Consider the following 16,243-nt stretch of genomic DNA (forward strand, 5'->3'; position numbering starts at 1 on the left):
ATTGCCTATAAATGAAAAATGTTATAGTCTGTAAACAAATATATGCCTTTACTGGTGTCCTTGACCCTAACACTGATCATTTTTAGCTTAATGCACCTTTCTTGTTTTAACACAAGGGGGCGGTCCTCTCTCAGTATGCGGGAAAAGCATGTCAGACAAAATAGTGAAAAGGCAATAAACCTTTTATCTTTAATTTCAGTGCTCTGCGTTTGGACATGACACTTTTTTTTACTTCCATGTCAGCATTTTAGTGCCTGCACCTGTTTGATTTTACAGCCTGGTGTAAGTAAATGGAGTGAAGCAACATTTCCTGATGTCTAGAAGGAGTAAAGTGATATCATCTTCATTCGGCTTTGTTCTTTTGATATTTTTGCATCAAACTCAGACAGTTTTGGTGTTTAATACAACAAAAACTTAAATATGTTTTCCTGTGTGAAAGGGGCTGATATGTCATCACAAGTTGTTTCACCTTAGCTGTGCCCTTTTAAGTTTCCGTGTAACCGTGAGCACAAATGCAAAAGATCCTCCCCATCTGAGTTATCAATAGGCTGTATTATCACTCATCTTCCCTCATCATTTTCCGCACCTTCTCCCTCCCTCCTTTTCGGTCCATCTCCTCCCTCTGCGCCTTTTTACGCACAAAACAAGTCAGAGCGCACACACGGCTGCCGGAGAAAACAGGAGAGACAATAGGCAGTACTTCGGGTCATCATGGTATTTGGATTTTTACCGTAGGCAACATGCTCGGCGCTTTGTGAGGTACAGGTGGATAATCTGCGATCGCGTCTGTTCATTTACTAGTCTAAAGTTTCCCCAGGTTTTAATGTTGCCAACCGAGATTTCAGGAGGAGTGTGTTTCACCTCAAGGTAGGTCTCCGCAACTCAAGAACAGGCTGTCACTGAAGGCAGCCTCGTGATTTCCAAATAACCGTGTTGCTTGAATTGATGTGCATTTCGTGTTCCAGCAGCAGCGCGTGCTTAGATCCAACATTATTAGGGGTCTTTTGACAAATACACGGGATAAAGTATTAAATCCTGATGACCTTGCTGTCTGTTATGTTTTATGATCTTCGATCTTTAATGTATTGGCACAAGCATGTGAAATAGTCCTAAAAATATGATGCTAAAGGGAACCAGCTGCTTTACAGACTGCAAGCCGCTTTTAGAGTATTATAATAATAATCATTATTATTATTATGTTCGTTTACAGTAGTTTTTAACGTGACTTGAATTCAGCAATCACATCTACAACTCAACTTTGTCTTTTACTTTTGATGGCACGAGGGAAGGTCTGACTTTTCATAGTTTCCAGCTATTTATTACAAACAGCTTGTAAACAAATCTCTCAAAATAGAAAGACTGTTTGTTGCATTAAACAGAGATTGGCTTCTTAGCATTAATTTGAATGCAGTTAACATTCAGCTTTAAAGAAAACATTGTTCATCCTCATAAATATGACAGTTTTGCTTTCTTTAATTGTAGCTCCAGGTGACTTGCGGGAAATCCAGAAATCGTTATTACTTCGATATTGATGATCACAGCACCGGCTTTTAGCGTCGACGTGTAATTATTGGTGCTTTACACAAGTGTGTCATGAATGTATTCAACCCGCAATTAGGAAAAGTGCCAAATCAGATTAGTTGTATTTACATAAGTCATTTGGTGTTATCTAATTACTTCACTTTCTAAGGCAACAATCCATTTTATATTCCCTGTATTTTACAGGTTCACCCCACAGGCCCCTCAAATGTAGAAATCAATAGGGTTCCTTACAATTATCGCAATAATAAGAACATACACAAATCTAGTGTGTTATTCATTTAAAATATAGACTATCATTATATTATTATACTTTACACAAAACACTAGAATCTGGTGACACCAGTGCTGAGAAACTCCAGCCTGCAGAAAAACATCAAAGAAAGTTTTCGTCAGTGTTTCCACAACTAATTTATTTTTATTTGAATCTTTCGCCATTTTTGCTTGTTTTTTCTGTCCTCTTTCATTTTTGTTTGTTTGAGCAGGTAAATTAGTAGAATACAAAATGCCGTCCGAAAAGTTTCTCTTTTCGTTATCCGTTTTGATTAAACGGGTCAATTAAAAAAAAAAAATTCTGTAAAGAATAAAATGGAAACATTGCACATTTTACAATTAACCTGATCATATATATATATATATATGTTTAAAATAATTTCAACACAAAAATTTTAAATTTAAACCAATATAAATCTAAATATGTATTTTTTGCTTGTCTTACATTTTTTGCATTAGAACTGTTAATTTGTTATCATTTCTTAAAAGAAACCATAAAATGCACGATACATACAAATTGCCTTGCACCATTAGAAGTAGAATATATAATGCAGAAGTTATAGCTTATTGCAAAGTTTGAAATACAATTTGATGCTCGTAAAAAATCCCTTTCAATTAGAATTTTTGTTGGAAGAGAAACATTCTCAAATTCTCTTTTTTATCGTGTTTTTTTCTCCTGCAATTAATAAGCTTGTGCAATCCAGTCTGTAGGTGTGTATTTTTGATTCAGTCTGATTTTAAATAATGGTGGCATAGACAGTCCTATTATAAAATAATGAAATAAAAAATAAAAACGTCTCTCTTACCAATCCCCTTATTTTTAGGTTGATTTACTATAGCATGGTTCCACTGATATTTTAGATAGAAATGGTTCATTTTTGTCTCTAGCGATCACACTGAGGGGAGGAGAGAAGGGATGAAAACAGAGGAGAGCCAGCAGTCCTGTCTGCAGCAGCCTCCATCCTCCACGCCTTTCGGTAAGTCCGACAACCGATACACTATACAGTGAGTATAATAATCACAGGATGAGCTTTTTGGATTAATTTATCATCTATGAAAATCATGAAGACCACAAATAAGAATATCAAAGCATTTGATCCTGTCCATTTTGTCCGCGTTTTTAGGATCCTATAGACATTCAGGCCTAAGATTATAATAGAAAAAAATATTATTTAAAAATAAATAAATAAATAAATAAAATATAATATTGATTCAGTTTTTTAACAACCAACACAACATTAGACTATTATCGTAATACTGGGCTTACCCTATGAGGAACAAAATGCAACAAAGCCAAGGTTATCATATGTTGTAACATATGACTTATGTTACCCTAACGTAAGAATTAAAATAATAATATAATAAAAGCAAGATCGACTGTTTTTAAATGTAAATAATTCAAGATGATCGTTCACATAAAGTCGAAATAGGAATGAAATAAACAAATATCCAGATGTTAAATATCCAGATTTTTGATTGAAAAAATTAATATCCAACACCGAGGTTGCCATAAACTTTTGTGCGAAGTATGCGCCTGTCATTTTCCATCCATGCGAAAGAGAACATCGGTTTTTCTATGCCAGATTGCATATACAAACGATTGCATATACACACAGTAGTACACACGCGTTGGTCGATTGAATAAAACGTGTTTTATTGCATTATCGATGACCATGATGCAGGGAAATTTAGAAGCATGCTACTTTATACGGCTGGAGTTACACTGTGGAAACTTGGCCAGTATCTTGGCTTTTACCTTCTCTCAATCTCTCTGTTCATGCTTTGATATGTTCCCTTCAGGTCCAGAGTACAGAGGAGGAGAGGTGTGTGCGGGCTGCGAGTCTCCCATCGCCGACCGCTTCCTGCTGCGCGTGAATGAGCGTTCCTGGCACGAGACCTGTGTCAAGTGCGCCGTGTGTTTAAGCGCGCTCACTGGGACTTGTTACAGCCGGGACCGCCTGCTGTACTGCAAGCACGACTATGAAAAGTAAAAACACACACTTACAAACACACATGCTCACACACAGACATACACACACTGTCAGTTCAAGGATAACACAGCCTACAAATTTAGGTTGGGAAATTCCCTGTGACTAAAACAAGCTTTATCTCGTGCTGAAAATAATTTACATAATCTGCAAAGAAATACAGTTGCATAATAATGGAAAGAATAAAGTTAATTGTACGTTGAAATGTAATTATAATTCTCAATTTGGTCAGAGTAAGTTTACTTATGGAGATTATTTTAAACATTTTAGTTTTGCCTACTCAATCAAACTGAACTGATGTTAGCCAGTCTCCTGTTTCCAAGCTAAACAGGTTTTGAGACTTCAAATTGAGAGGTAATTGTTATATAAGTATAGTGACATACTAATCTTGTAACATTTGCTGATGTGATATTATTGTGTTACTGACACACACACACACACACACACACACACACACACACACGCAAGGAGAGAGTGAGAGAGAGAACAGTGAAGTTGAACTTCTGTTTAAAACAGATGAGGAACACGTCTTTCATATTTTACATCTACTGGAAGTCTTTTGTTAGACTTAACAGCATCTATCAATGTGCCAACAAAAGATGTAGTAAAATGTTAATCACTGCAAGAGCACGTGTGATTTTAATTCTGAAAAATTAATGTAGGTGTCAAGAAAGGAGATTATTTAGACTGTACAAATGACCTGCACATAAATCAATCCTCACACTGAACAAATCTGGTTAAATAATATTAATGAAACTTTAACGACTTAGTTTAGAGATGAGGAAGACTTATGAAGTTGAGAAATGAGAGTAGCAAATACAGGCTACATGTTGTACTAATGTTTGGAAAAAAAACTTTGCAAATTTCTATAACAGAAATTTGTGTAAAAATACATGGGCCTTTAAATTGAAAATCCACATTCAATCCGAAACATCTATCATTATAGACAATGCTGGATTTGTGTGTCAAACCTATGTGGCTTTACTTAAATTCAAGATACCCAGAGGGTCAGTGTGCTTACAATTTCACATTTTTGGAATTGAGCCACAACCAATATAAGATATGAAAACTGACTGAATGTATGCAGTAGCAGTTTTTATAGCTTATTTTTGCTTATTGATCTAGTCGTTTCACAAAGGCAAAGTCTATTTCCCTTGTTTTTAAATTTACAATCTTAACTGAACCAACAGCCCTTGCCACTGCTATTCAGTACCTTGTAGTACAGCATCTGGACACACTACAATATATTGCAATGTAAAAGTTCAGAGATTTTTTTTCTTTAATGGCTCACTCCACTGTACATTTTTGTGGCCATTCTACATTTTAACTTTGGCTGCTTTGTGTGTGCTGTGGTCACTGGGTGTGCCTGCAAAGGAAGCTCCAGGGATGGACAGCTTAAGGACGAGTCTGCAGCTTGTTATCATTGTTATGAAAAGTGTCAGACGGCATCCAGCAGCACAGACTCTCCCACTGTACCTGACATCTGGAGGAGAGTGAGGGAGAGAGAAAGAGAGGGAGGGGGGGGGAGGGGGGGGGACTGTGATGAAAGTCCATTGTGTGACGTTTATCTGGAAAAATGAGTGGGAAACTTGGAGGCAGTAGTACCATAACTGAAGAACTGGGCTCATTTTCAGTGATGGAATGAAAAAGTATATTTGCTCTCACTGTGTAATGACTGTAATTGCAGATCCAAATTAATAGTCAGAGGCTCATTCACTATGTTGTTGATTTAGTACCCTATACATTGCATATGCCTTGTTGCCTTGTTGTGTGAGTCGGTGCCAGACTTGGCACATAGTTATGCCCGTGACCTTCAGTGGATAGGCAACAATGTCTCCTTGTTTTCCCAGCAGTCTGTCCATCAGCGCCTTACTCTACACCCCCACCACCTCCATCTAGAGCAGGTGTGTGATAACCATGTCCAAGAATTTGGAATGTGCATAAGAATTTTAGGGGAATTTGTACAATTATTAGTGGATACCAGGATATGGATTTGAGTATCCATATCCATATCCTGGTATGGATACTCAAATCCTGCTTCAGACAGGAAAATGCACATCATTTCAGTGCTGTCACTGCATGCTGATGAGTTTACTTTGTCAGGAATTGTAAGGAGTTAAAAAAAACTGAATTCACTGAAAAATATGTGAATGTAATGCATTAATTGAAAAATGGCATTTTGCAAGCAGGCTTGGGTTTTTAATATTGGGATGTCTTCCTTGTGCACTATCTCCGGCTAGTCCAAATATATGTTTTTTAGTCACAAACAGACCAGACCAAACAGTGCATGGTGCATGTGCTTTTTTAATCATAGCTTTCTTTTAATATATGAAAAAGAAACAAATACAAAATGTATTTGTGGGTAGGCATATGTTTTTAATTAATCTATCTGGTCTTCACGAAAAAGAAAACACACGCAGATTCAAATGAGAAAGGAAATCAAATTTTCAAATGTTACCCATCCTCCACCCTGATTCGTGTGGCGTTAACTGCCTCCAAGGCAAAGGTTTGTTCAACATTTGCATGTTTAATGCTTTTGAAGGATACATTGCTTCTGTATTACTGTACACTGATTATCAAAAAGTCAATATAAGGTTTCAAAATATCTGATGATTTTTTAAACATCTTATTTATTTATTTATGTATTTGGGGTTGCGGGGCAGGTGAACCATAATCATAGTCTGCTCGGTTCTGAGAATGCCTCAGAACACCCTCACTGAATCTTAAGTATGTCACTCTCATTCACATTAAGTATGTGAACATAAATAAGCACATCATTACTATTTATTTAATAAAACAAAAATAAAATAAAATAAAACTGGAGGTATGCCTTTTTAGTAGTGCCAGTTTTAAGTTTCCCTGGTCTCAATCTGTTATGGAAATGAAGGGATTTAGACACAACTCAAGTGCATCTTGTGGATTTTTCTTGTGGATTTCTTTTTGTTTTGAAACCTTGAGAAATTCTCTGGAACTCCATCCTGTTATGGACCAGATGTTCAACATGAGGCACTAGAATAAGACTTCGCTGCACACAAATTCCCTTAAGGTTGTTTTTACGCACAGGCGCAATACATTCCATTTACTGGCACAATGGACAGTTATACAAATCTGGCTAGAAAAAGTTAGGAAGTGATAATTTTATAAAACTTTAAATGGAATTTTTCAATGATGTTACTTTTCTGACAAAATTATTAATAGTACAGCACTCTAGTTGTACTGTATGTTAATATAATTACAATTAAACTAAAAACAGACTTTTTTTTAAAGCTGTTTAGGCATAATCCTAAAACTGGTTATTATGATTCCTTGTCAAAGTGACAATTATAAAACAAGTGTTCTCTTCTCAATAGTACTGAACCCAAACAGCGCTGAGGGTAGTCTGGCTGTGAGAAGCCTCCAAACTCCCTTGAAAGCCACATAAAGGCAGCTCCAGCTCTGTGAAAAACAGGTCACAAGAGTGGATATTCACTAAACCTTGAGTTTAATGCCTCACGCTGTGGGGTGGAGGGCACAGAGACTACATCTAAGTTTACAAACCCTCTCACCACAGACATAGAGAGGGAGGCCTAGCGGCCACAGCTATAGAATCATCCTCTGCTGACCGAGTAGTTAGACGTGAGTCTAACACTAACGACCTGAAAGAGTATCCTCTCAGTGCATTTATGCGAGTGAACGTCTAAGTCTGAGGTTAGAAATCACATCTTTTACCCATTCTCCCTTCTATACCTCCACCCCACCAACCGTTTCGCTCCCTATCTCACCATCGTTCATCACTGTCTGCTTTGTAATAATATTTCTCTATTCCAAACCTCATTTCCTTCTTGTTGAGATTGATAGCAGCGATGACACCAAACAGTTTATCTCCCCGTTTATCCCTTGTTTTCTCTTAATCGCCCCCCCCCCCCCCCCCCCCCTCCAGTGCTCCTTTGTCTCTCAGGAGGGGAATAGGAGGAGGTGGCAGGGTGGCTGATTGGGTACAGTGCTAATTGCCCAGCTCTGGCTGTCCTGGGTTGACAGGTCTGATACTGGGCTGCAGGGAAATACTATTACAGATAATTATGCAATGATATGTCAGTGGAAATACAAACCCTTATTCCTATAAGCCTAAAATGAGTCACTATTGACGTAAAAAAAAAAAATAACATTGACCATTTTAAAACATGTCAACCACAACAGAGTTTGATATTTTGGACTTATTTGGCTATAATTATGAAATCCCTTTGACAAAGGAGAAGACAAAATAATTTGTCTTTGTAGAAACCAAACCATGACAGCGTGAGGGTGGAGGCAGAAATCTGAGCAATTTTAGGTTAAATAACTGGAAATTTCAGCTCAGAGAGCGTAAGGTTTATAGCTCATTGTTGGTGAAGGCAAATGTAGCTTTTCTGCTCTGGCTGTACATCATATACACATGCAATGCTCAAAAGTTGAAGTACTTCTCTCTCACCTAAGAGTCTTATATTAGCTACACCTGCAGCTCAATAGATGATGGTTGGAGGTTTGCCAGATGAGAATAAAGTGCGGATGGATGGGTTTTTGAGCTTTGATGGTGTGCTGTTGAAAAACAGTCTGATTTGATGGCATAAATGAAAGAGCATCAGGGAGAACTGTCACTGATGGAGAAAGGGTTCAAAATGGGTTAAAGAAGGAAAGGACAAGGTGTGGGAGAGTTTTAAGGACAGAACGGCTTCAGACCAGGGCAAATTTTTGTCTGTGTATGTGTGTAGATGGTGATGGTGGTGGTGGTGAGGGGGTGATATTGCCACTGTTTTTGCATAATGTGAGATGAGACCCCATCATCTTTCCTCCCCCACAACAATTTTATAACAGACAGCTAATAAATGTTTCATGGCAGAACAAGCTGCTCGCCTCAGCTTTATTAAATCTGAGATAATAAAAGCAGAGAGGGAGAGGAAAAAAGAGAGTGCGAATAGGGGGTCGCACCAGAGAGGGAGAGATAGGGAGATCGGCGTAGACTTCTCGCAAATCGACCGGCTGTATCTCCTGTTTCTGGGGCAACGGGTCCCGCTGTCCCCCGCCACCCCCTCCCCGCTGCTTCCCGCTCCGCCAGAGACAGACAGGAAATGAGAAACGGGCAGACAGGATATTGCGTTCTGGTGGCCTGGGGATTAACTGTTTTATCTAAACTAACACACACCCACTCACTCACACACAAACACACATCTATATCCTGACACATAGCATTCATTCTTGGTAGCATCAGGTGTAACTCACAGCCACACACCCAGAGACACATATCATGCATGCAGAGACCATGCACATCGTGCAGGTATTTGGTTGTTACTTTACACAGGAAAAGTCTTGAATATTATATACATCAGTGCTGCTCTCATGTAGAGCTGGTCATTACCAAGGTTTACTGCAAGAGTCACACCATGTAACTTTATAACTGTGGGACTGCCTCAGTGTGCACAAATACCTCTAAAGATCTATTCTATGTACTGTTGGCCCTTGTGTCCGTTGGATAGCAAGTATTATATACATGTTGCACATTTTTAGAGCATGCATTGACCTTGTTACTGCACTGATGCATGGATGGACGTGGTGCACAGATGCAGCATCTGTCACCGTTTTATTGATGTTTGTACCCAGGCACCTTATCTATGTTTACACTAACTGTGCATATTTGTGTTTATGTGTGCATGCGGCTGTATATATCCGTGTGTTTGTATGCATGACTTTACTATATATATCTATATCTATATCTATATCTATAGATATATATATATCTTTAAACCTGTGTATTTCTCTATGAGAGTGTGAGTGAGTGGTGGCAGGGTAGCAAGTATCGTGGGGAATGCTGGGAGATTTTAATAACACAGAAGCAGTGCAGGGAGATTTAATAAAAGGAGATGATGTGATTACTGAACCCTGGCTCTGAGCCATTTTGCTTCACAGAGCAATATCCGCCAAAAGTGCACACACACAATTCCACACACACAGACACACACACACAACCGCACACACTCCACACACATCTAAGAAATTGATACTAAACAGAATACAACTTAAAACTAAGATTGATGCATATCATTTGTACTTTTTGCATCTGTAACGTGAATCTTCTATTATACCTTCATTGTCGCACACTACGGTCACATATGTGGGAATCACAAGCTAGGACATCTAAACCTCTGCTTATCACACCTTGTGAGAAAGAGATCCATCTTAAACTATAGGTCAAAAATCAAAATGAGTGACAATGGTGGTGGATCCTTGGTGGTGAAAGTTAAATTTATCTAAGTTAGGTTCTTTTGGTCTTGGTGACCAAAAGACCAAAGCTTAGTGCAATAAGAGAAACTCCTTAAAAAGAGAGTTAGTATAACCAAACCTATACCTGTATAAATATTCATCAGTTATGAAAGCAAGTGCAACAACTGCAGTTGCTCTGAGACACATACATATTTATGGAATGATTGTATTGCAGACCAGACAATGTCATGCTTGTCACAGCTCTCAGGCAAAACAATGCCACATGACACAGCTTAGGGAGGTGATGAAGATTGTGTTGTGATGTTTGTATGCCTAGGCTCTGCAATAAACAAAAGGGAAAGACAATACTTACAATACAGCACCTTTTTCTGCCTCTCTACACTTGATCTCGTAATCAGTGAGCTTGTAATTAGCCATGCCCCGTAACCCCTCCAAAATCCATGGCATTGAGCATAAAGTTGCCTAGAGCCAGTCTTTATAATGTTTTGTACATCACACGCTCTAAAGGTTGATCATTACCTTCAGCCTCCTGTGAGCACTTGCAACTCTATTCTACGCATTCGCGCATATATCATATTATTACTTCATTAAAGTAAAGCTGTCTAAATCCAAAGCAAAGAGGGTTTTTTTAAACTATCTATTCGCTTAGCTTTCAGCACAGCTGTTCCTTAATATACATCAGCTGTCTGACTTCTAGTTTTCACTTTTTTGAATTGTACACATTAAAAAGTTAAAACAAAATTAAGAACATAAATAACTATGTAACACCCACCATACCAGAAAAAATACAGATATTAACCCATACCATAGAGACTTATTATTTTTAATGATTTAAAATAAAGAACTCAAGATGAATTTGACAAATTTACTCAAGCACTGGAACCTGGGCTGCATGTGTGGCCATGTTTGACTAGAATGTATAAATCCTGTAAAGTTCAATTCACCTTAATCGTATGATTGCTCTTTATCCGTCATGCCCGTAGTGATTTTTTGGAAGCTGCACCCTGGTCAGGCCCATGTGTGAATGATACTTCTATTAGAGGGATTATGCTGATCTACTTACAGACCCCCCTCTGTGGCAGTTGCCCCAAGTTTCCTTTATTTGCCATGTTGAGTAAATTCCTACCGTGCTGTGTACACCCCTGATTAGGGAGTGTGGGACTTAACCACCAACCTCATCAATCTTGTGTCAAGCAACCCTGACGATTCTGTTTTGTTGTTTTTTGTTCCCAATGAAAGGACGTATTTGAAATACTGAGAGTGAGGCTGTGCAGAGCGGTGTGATGATTGCGCCCTTTTGTAGCATGCATGTTCTGTACCACATGTTATGATTGACATGTGCGTTATTGCAGGAATTTTACAGTGGAAGCATCTTTCTAAAATGCAATGTAATGTTACTGTGACTAAGTAATTTAAGCAACATTTAGTCAAACACAAGGTCCTATCATAATAGTCTTTGTATGGTTGCTTATAGGAGTATTGTGTTTGCTTTATGATGTTAAGTTAGCGACACTGTCATTTGGGGATATTTGGGGAGCGTTTGGCAGATGGATTGAGAAAGATTAGCTGTAGCAGCTGCGTTTGGGACAGAATCAAAGATTAGGAGCTCTAATGTGCAGACCTGGCTCCTTCTTTACTCTCCAGATTTGGGCAGCAACACCTTCCTATCACTCAGTCAGGGAGCGTCAACACTTCAGGCTTCATCCCTTCTTCCCCCCATTCCCTCCCTTCCCATCCTCCCTCCTTTCTTAACAGGGTTTGTGTTCCATTGTGCTGCTATTTCTGTATACATCAACCTTTATCTGTTTCACACCCATGTTCAGGCTTCCTCGTAACTTTTCCCACTGAAGAATTGTAATGACGATCAAGAATATTTCCTAATCATAGATGTGTTGCACCACTGCTTTGATGATATGGTGAATGTGAGTAACTATCCAAATATATATATACTGATACTCGGTGGGTGAGTGTGTGCAAATGTGGTGATGGTGTGTGTGTGTGCGTGCATATGTGCATGTGCGTGTGTGCGTGTGTGTGTGTGTGTGTGTGTGTGTGTGTGTGTGCGCGCGCGCGCGCGTGCGTGTGCGTGCGTGCATAAGTGAGAGGAGAGAGATTAACCCCATGCTATCCCCAATCCCTGGTTATGAGTTTACAGCGTCTGTCTGGCCATCTCACTGTTTAAACAACAATCTAATTAATCCTGTCTTTATTAGTTTCAGTGAACTGGGGAGGCAGGCTGGGAGGGCATGAGGGAGAACTGGGAATGCTGGCAGAAAGTACTGAATACTGAGGAGGGAAGGGGAGGAAACCAAGTGCAAGAGCAGGGATTTGAGAGGAATTTAATGGCATAGATTTGGGCCCTGTGAATAGAAATAGGGATGTGCAAGAGATTGTCATGTGGGAGAGAAAGTTAGGGGTTGTAACATAGCACAGGAGGAGAGATGGGGGGACAAAAGAAGGAAAGTGGTCATGGGGAAAAGTAATAGACCTGAGAAAGACTGTTTTAAGCTTTATTCACTGAGTTAAATACATAAATTATGGGCAATATATGGACAGAGTGGAGTTCACTTCACCAAGGAAATCTTAACATTTAAGGATTTAAATGGGGAAAAACTCTCCACAGACATCTTTTTAAGAAGCTAACTACTGCCCCCTACTGTGAGAATGTTAAAAATAAAAAACAATGTAATAATACAGACTACTGTAACCCATCTAACAGATGTTCACCTTGTTGCACTGTGAATTGGGTAATGCTTATAGGACCTTTAATTAAGAGACTATGCTAATCTCCAGAATCATTGGCGCTAAGGGTAAATGTGTCAGAGCTTCTTGTTTGTGCTGCCATCTTTAATTAATTTACTTCTTATTCTAAGCTGCTAGACTGTTATCATGCCATGTTTCACAGTTTATGGATGTATCCATGAAAATATAAGCCCACGTGTGTATGTTTCTGTGCCCCTCCAGGCTTTTTGTAAGAAAGTGCAGTGCCTGCTTGCAAGTCATTGGACGTTCTGAGCTGATAATGCGTGTGCTAGGCCAGGTATACCACCTGGGCTGCTTCAGCTGCTGTGAGTGTGAACGTCGGCTGCAGAGAGGTGATGAGTTTGTGCTGAAAGAAGGCCAGCTGCTCTGCCGCATGGACTATGAAAAGGAGAGGGAAATGCTGGCTGCCATCAGCCCTACACCAACTGAATCAGGTAAAGCAGGTTTCTTCGGAGGATACATAATAAAGGTCAAAATTACTTTTCTCGGGGAAATAATCTTTCTTTTTACACTCATGCCTTTAGTCAAAATCAATCATTTTCATCCCCTTTAAATGAGTAAACAGTATTTGAAAGAAAAACCTTAATATTTAAGACAAAAGCAGTTTCAAGAAAAAACAAAAAAGAAAAAAGTTTCAAGCTTCTTCCTTTTTAAAAATTTTAAATGAAGGCGCGATTATTGAATTTCAAATAGTGAGAATAGTTTTCAGCAGTATGTTGAAAGTAATTTAAGCAGTACCATTTTCTTCCATGAGAACGAACAAACTGTTACTGTAAACTACATGGAAAATATTTGTTTCAAATGTCACTGTTTGCAGAGCATTGTTCTGATTGTGCTATTGTTTACTTAACTTGCTCAGTAAAAAGTGAGGATGAGGATGGTGGAGGAGGCTCCGGAGGAGGGAAAGGCGGTGATGAAGGCAAGGAGCACAAGCGTTCAAAACGTCCACGCACTATCTTGACCACACAGCAGCGGCGTGCTTTCAAGGCCTCCTTTGAAGTGTCAGCCAAACCATGCCGTAAGGTGGGTTGTTGGTCTTGTCAGTATGCCACAAGATACTCCTGGTCATGCTTTCCAAACTTTAGTTTTCAAGGGTATGGCTGCTGTGTTTGGCACTGTGAAGTTAAGATTTTTAAAACAATTAAAAACTCTATCCTCTAGGTGAGAGAGACACTGGCTGCAGAGACTGGGCTGACAGTGCGTGTTGTTCAGGTGTGGTTTCAAAACCAGAGAGCCAAGGTAAGACTTTATAGTTTTCCTAAAGGCATGCTCACAAAAGCACAAAGAGAAAATTTGTACACCGTGTGCTTTTGTGCGTCAGATGAAAAAGTTAGCTCGCCGACAGCAACAGCAGCAGCAGCAACAGCAGGAACAAGAGCAGCTGGGAGGCACCAGGAGGGGACCGAGCAGAGGGGGCCGCCAAAGCAATGATGACAGCGAGGGTAAGAGCTTTGAGTACCAGTACAAGATCAAGAAGGAAAGAAAAAAAGATGGAAAGAAAGACTGGTATGGTTAAAGTTTTGGGCGTTTTGAATCTTTATATAGATGGATCTAGTACCCATGGCATGGATGGGATGCTGGGATATCCATCTCTGCCACGTCAGCAGCTCCTTGCTCTGGACCCCAACATTTATGGTGGAGAGCCATTTCGACATGGGCTTACACCACCTCAACTGAATAGCGAGCAGCTCCACTCCTATGGTATGACAGAAAGACAAAGATAAAAGTTACAAAAAAAATAACTTGCTTTTACTTTTTTTTTTCTTGCTCTCACTAAAAACTCTTTCACTTCAGCTGTCCACACTCTCCTTCCTTTTGACTGCAGACTCAGAAACAGTGTTCCATGACCTGGACAGCGATGGAAGCCTTGGTCACCTTGGCGACTGCCTCTTAGCAACAGGGGAGGGCGGTCTCCTGGCAGGGCGAGTGGGAAATCCCATCGACCGTCTGTACTCCATGCAGAACTCTTATTTCACCTCCTGACCCTTATAAACTGTCACTCTTTCCCCTCCTGTTTCACCTTTCACCTCAGAGATGCAGCTAATGGAGTCTGTCCATCAACATGCCTGTGGGACCATTCTCCATGAAACACCCTACAGCCAAACACACTTACGAGCTTTTATCACAGGCTAACATCAATTAGACATAGTTAGTCATAATATCAATTTGCAGCAGATTAACATAGTGATCCCACATCTTTCCCAGATAAGAATCACATGCTGGAAATACAGACACTGTAAATGTCCAAGATAAAGGACCTCAGTTTACTCTGTTGTATTTATGTAATGTTTAATGAAAAATGCTTCATGGCACTTTCCAACAAAAAAAATTAAGACACTTATACCTATCAATATGTATATCACGAATTACAGATGATAATTGGTTGCTGAAAGTGAATTCATCAATCAAATCACATATAATTAGCAGTCTTGGCAGCTGATGGGCAGCTGAGGGTTTAAATTAAATTAGTATATTGCATTACTTTTTGTTTTGTTTTGCCAGGACTAGAGTAGTTATTGTGTGAATGACTGCAGCGTATACAGCACTGTATATGGATTGGAGTACACTTTTGCTCTCAGGTTAGTGTGTATGTTTGTGGAACCTGAGCCACAACTCAGGATATTGTGCTGGATAGGATGACAATTTAACTTGCCCAATGACTTGAAGGACAGAGATTGCAAAGAAATTCTGTGAAAAATTATTTCAAACTATATCCTTGGTTTTTCATACTGCATGACTGATAAAATATGGACCAAAAAAAGTGGGTTTTTTTGGCATTTAGCTATAAACTCTACAGGGTCATTTGAGGAGCCTTATGCGGAAACAGGGTTGTTTAAGTGGTTATCGTCTTAGTTTTCCTTTCTCTTTTATAATGTGATCACTCAAAAACAGTGCAGTAAATTTCAACTCTTTGGTATATAATTTCCCAAATGAAGGATACTGGGTACATGAAGGTACTCCAAATGTAAATGTGTGTATGACTGTGTTATAATTAACTGTTGTAGTCACAAACTGTAATAATTTCCTTCTCAGAAAGTCACATTAGGTAGGTATTTCGTATCTTCTTATGTGATAATCAGCAAATATTTAAACTGTAGCATGATATTTATGTGCCACAAGTAGGTATGAAGAAATAGCCTCCAAATTCAAGTGTTGCAGAAGGCATCAGGATCAGAATCATGAAGTGGTGCAGAATAAAATAGGATTAGGGTGAAACTCTTTTCATTTAGAAGCCAGTAATTGGCTACAGCCTGTGACATTCCTTCCTGACATTATGTTTGACTCTGATAACTGACTCATGGTGTTTTTAAAGTGATAATATTGTGAATGTAACTTATTTGTGCAGTAGATGAGTTCTTATCTTACTTTTTTGATCAGTGACTGCCAGGTGATGTGCTTTGAATGTAATGTTGCCGTATCTTCAATACAATCTGCGGTTTCGTCTT

At 39.1% G+C, this 16,243-nt stretch overlaps 1 protein-coding gene across 2 annotated transcripts; it reads left to right on the plus strand.

Moving 5' to 3' along the window:
• The first annotated feature begins 823 nt into the window (after positions 1-823).
• lmx1al (LIM homeobox transcription factor 1, alpha-like) lies at positions 824-14,780 on the plus strand. 2 transcript variants are annotated; one of them, XM_085352601.1, is made up of 9 exons: positions 824-867; positions 2,701-2,789; positions 3,613-3,799; positions 12,999-13,231; positions 13,657-13,820; positions 13,959-14,036; positions 14,119-14,239; positions 14,316-14,498; positions 14,623-14,780. In XM_085352601.1, exons 1-9 carry the CDS (start codon positions 824-826, stop codon positions 14,778-14,780), a joined length of 1,257 nt encoding a protein of 418 aa, XP_085208727.1. The 2 variants fall into 2 exon arrangements, with proteins under 2 accessions (XP_085208727.1, XP_085208728.1); XM_085352602.1 differs by having other exon boundaries at positions 14,343-14,498.
• The last annotated feature ends 1,463 nt before the right edge of the window (positions 14,781-16,243 follow it).

Source organism: Diplotaxodon limnothrissa, linkage group LG4 (assembly GCF_057381915.1).
Source record: "Diplotaxodon limnothrissa isolate DT_005_m linkage group LG4, D_limnothrissa_male_GT1.1, whole genome shotgun sequence".
NCBI classification, from domain to species: Eukaryota; Metazoa; Chordata; class Actinopteri; order Cichliformes; family Cichlidae; genus Diplotaxodon; species Diplotaxodon limnothrissa.

Excerpts from the sequence above, each read along its gene's own strand:
- lmx1al (XM_085352601.1), top strand. The coding sequence starts at position 824 with ATGTTGCCAACCGAGATTTCAGGAGGAGTGTGTTTCACCTCAAG. Across the intron at positions 3,800-12,998 it reads TGCAAGCACGACTATGAAAA|GCTTTTTGTAAGAAAGTGCA; the intron begins GTAAAAACACAC and ends GTGCCCCTCCAG. Across the intron at positions 14,240-14,315 it reads AAGCAATGATGACAGCGAGG|TTTTGGGCGTTTTGAATCTT; the intron begins GTAAGAGCTTTG and ends GTATGGTTAAAG.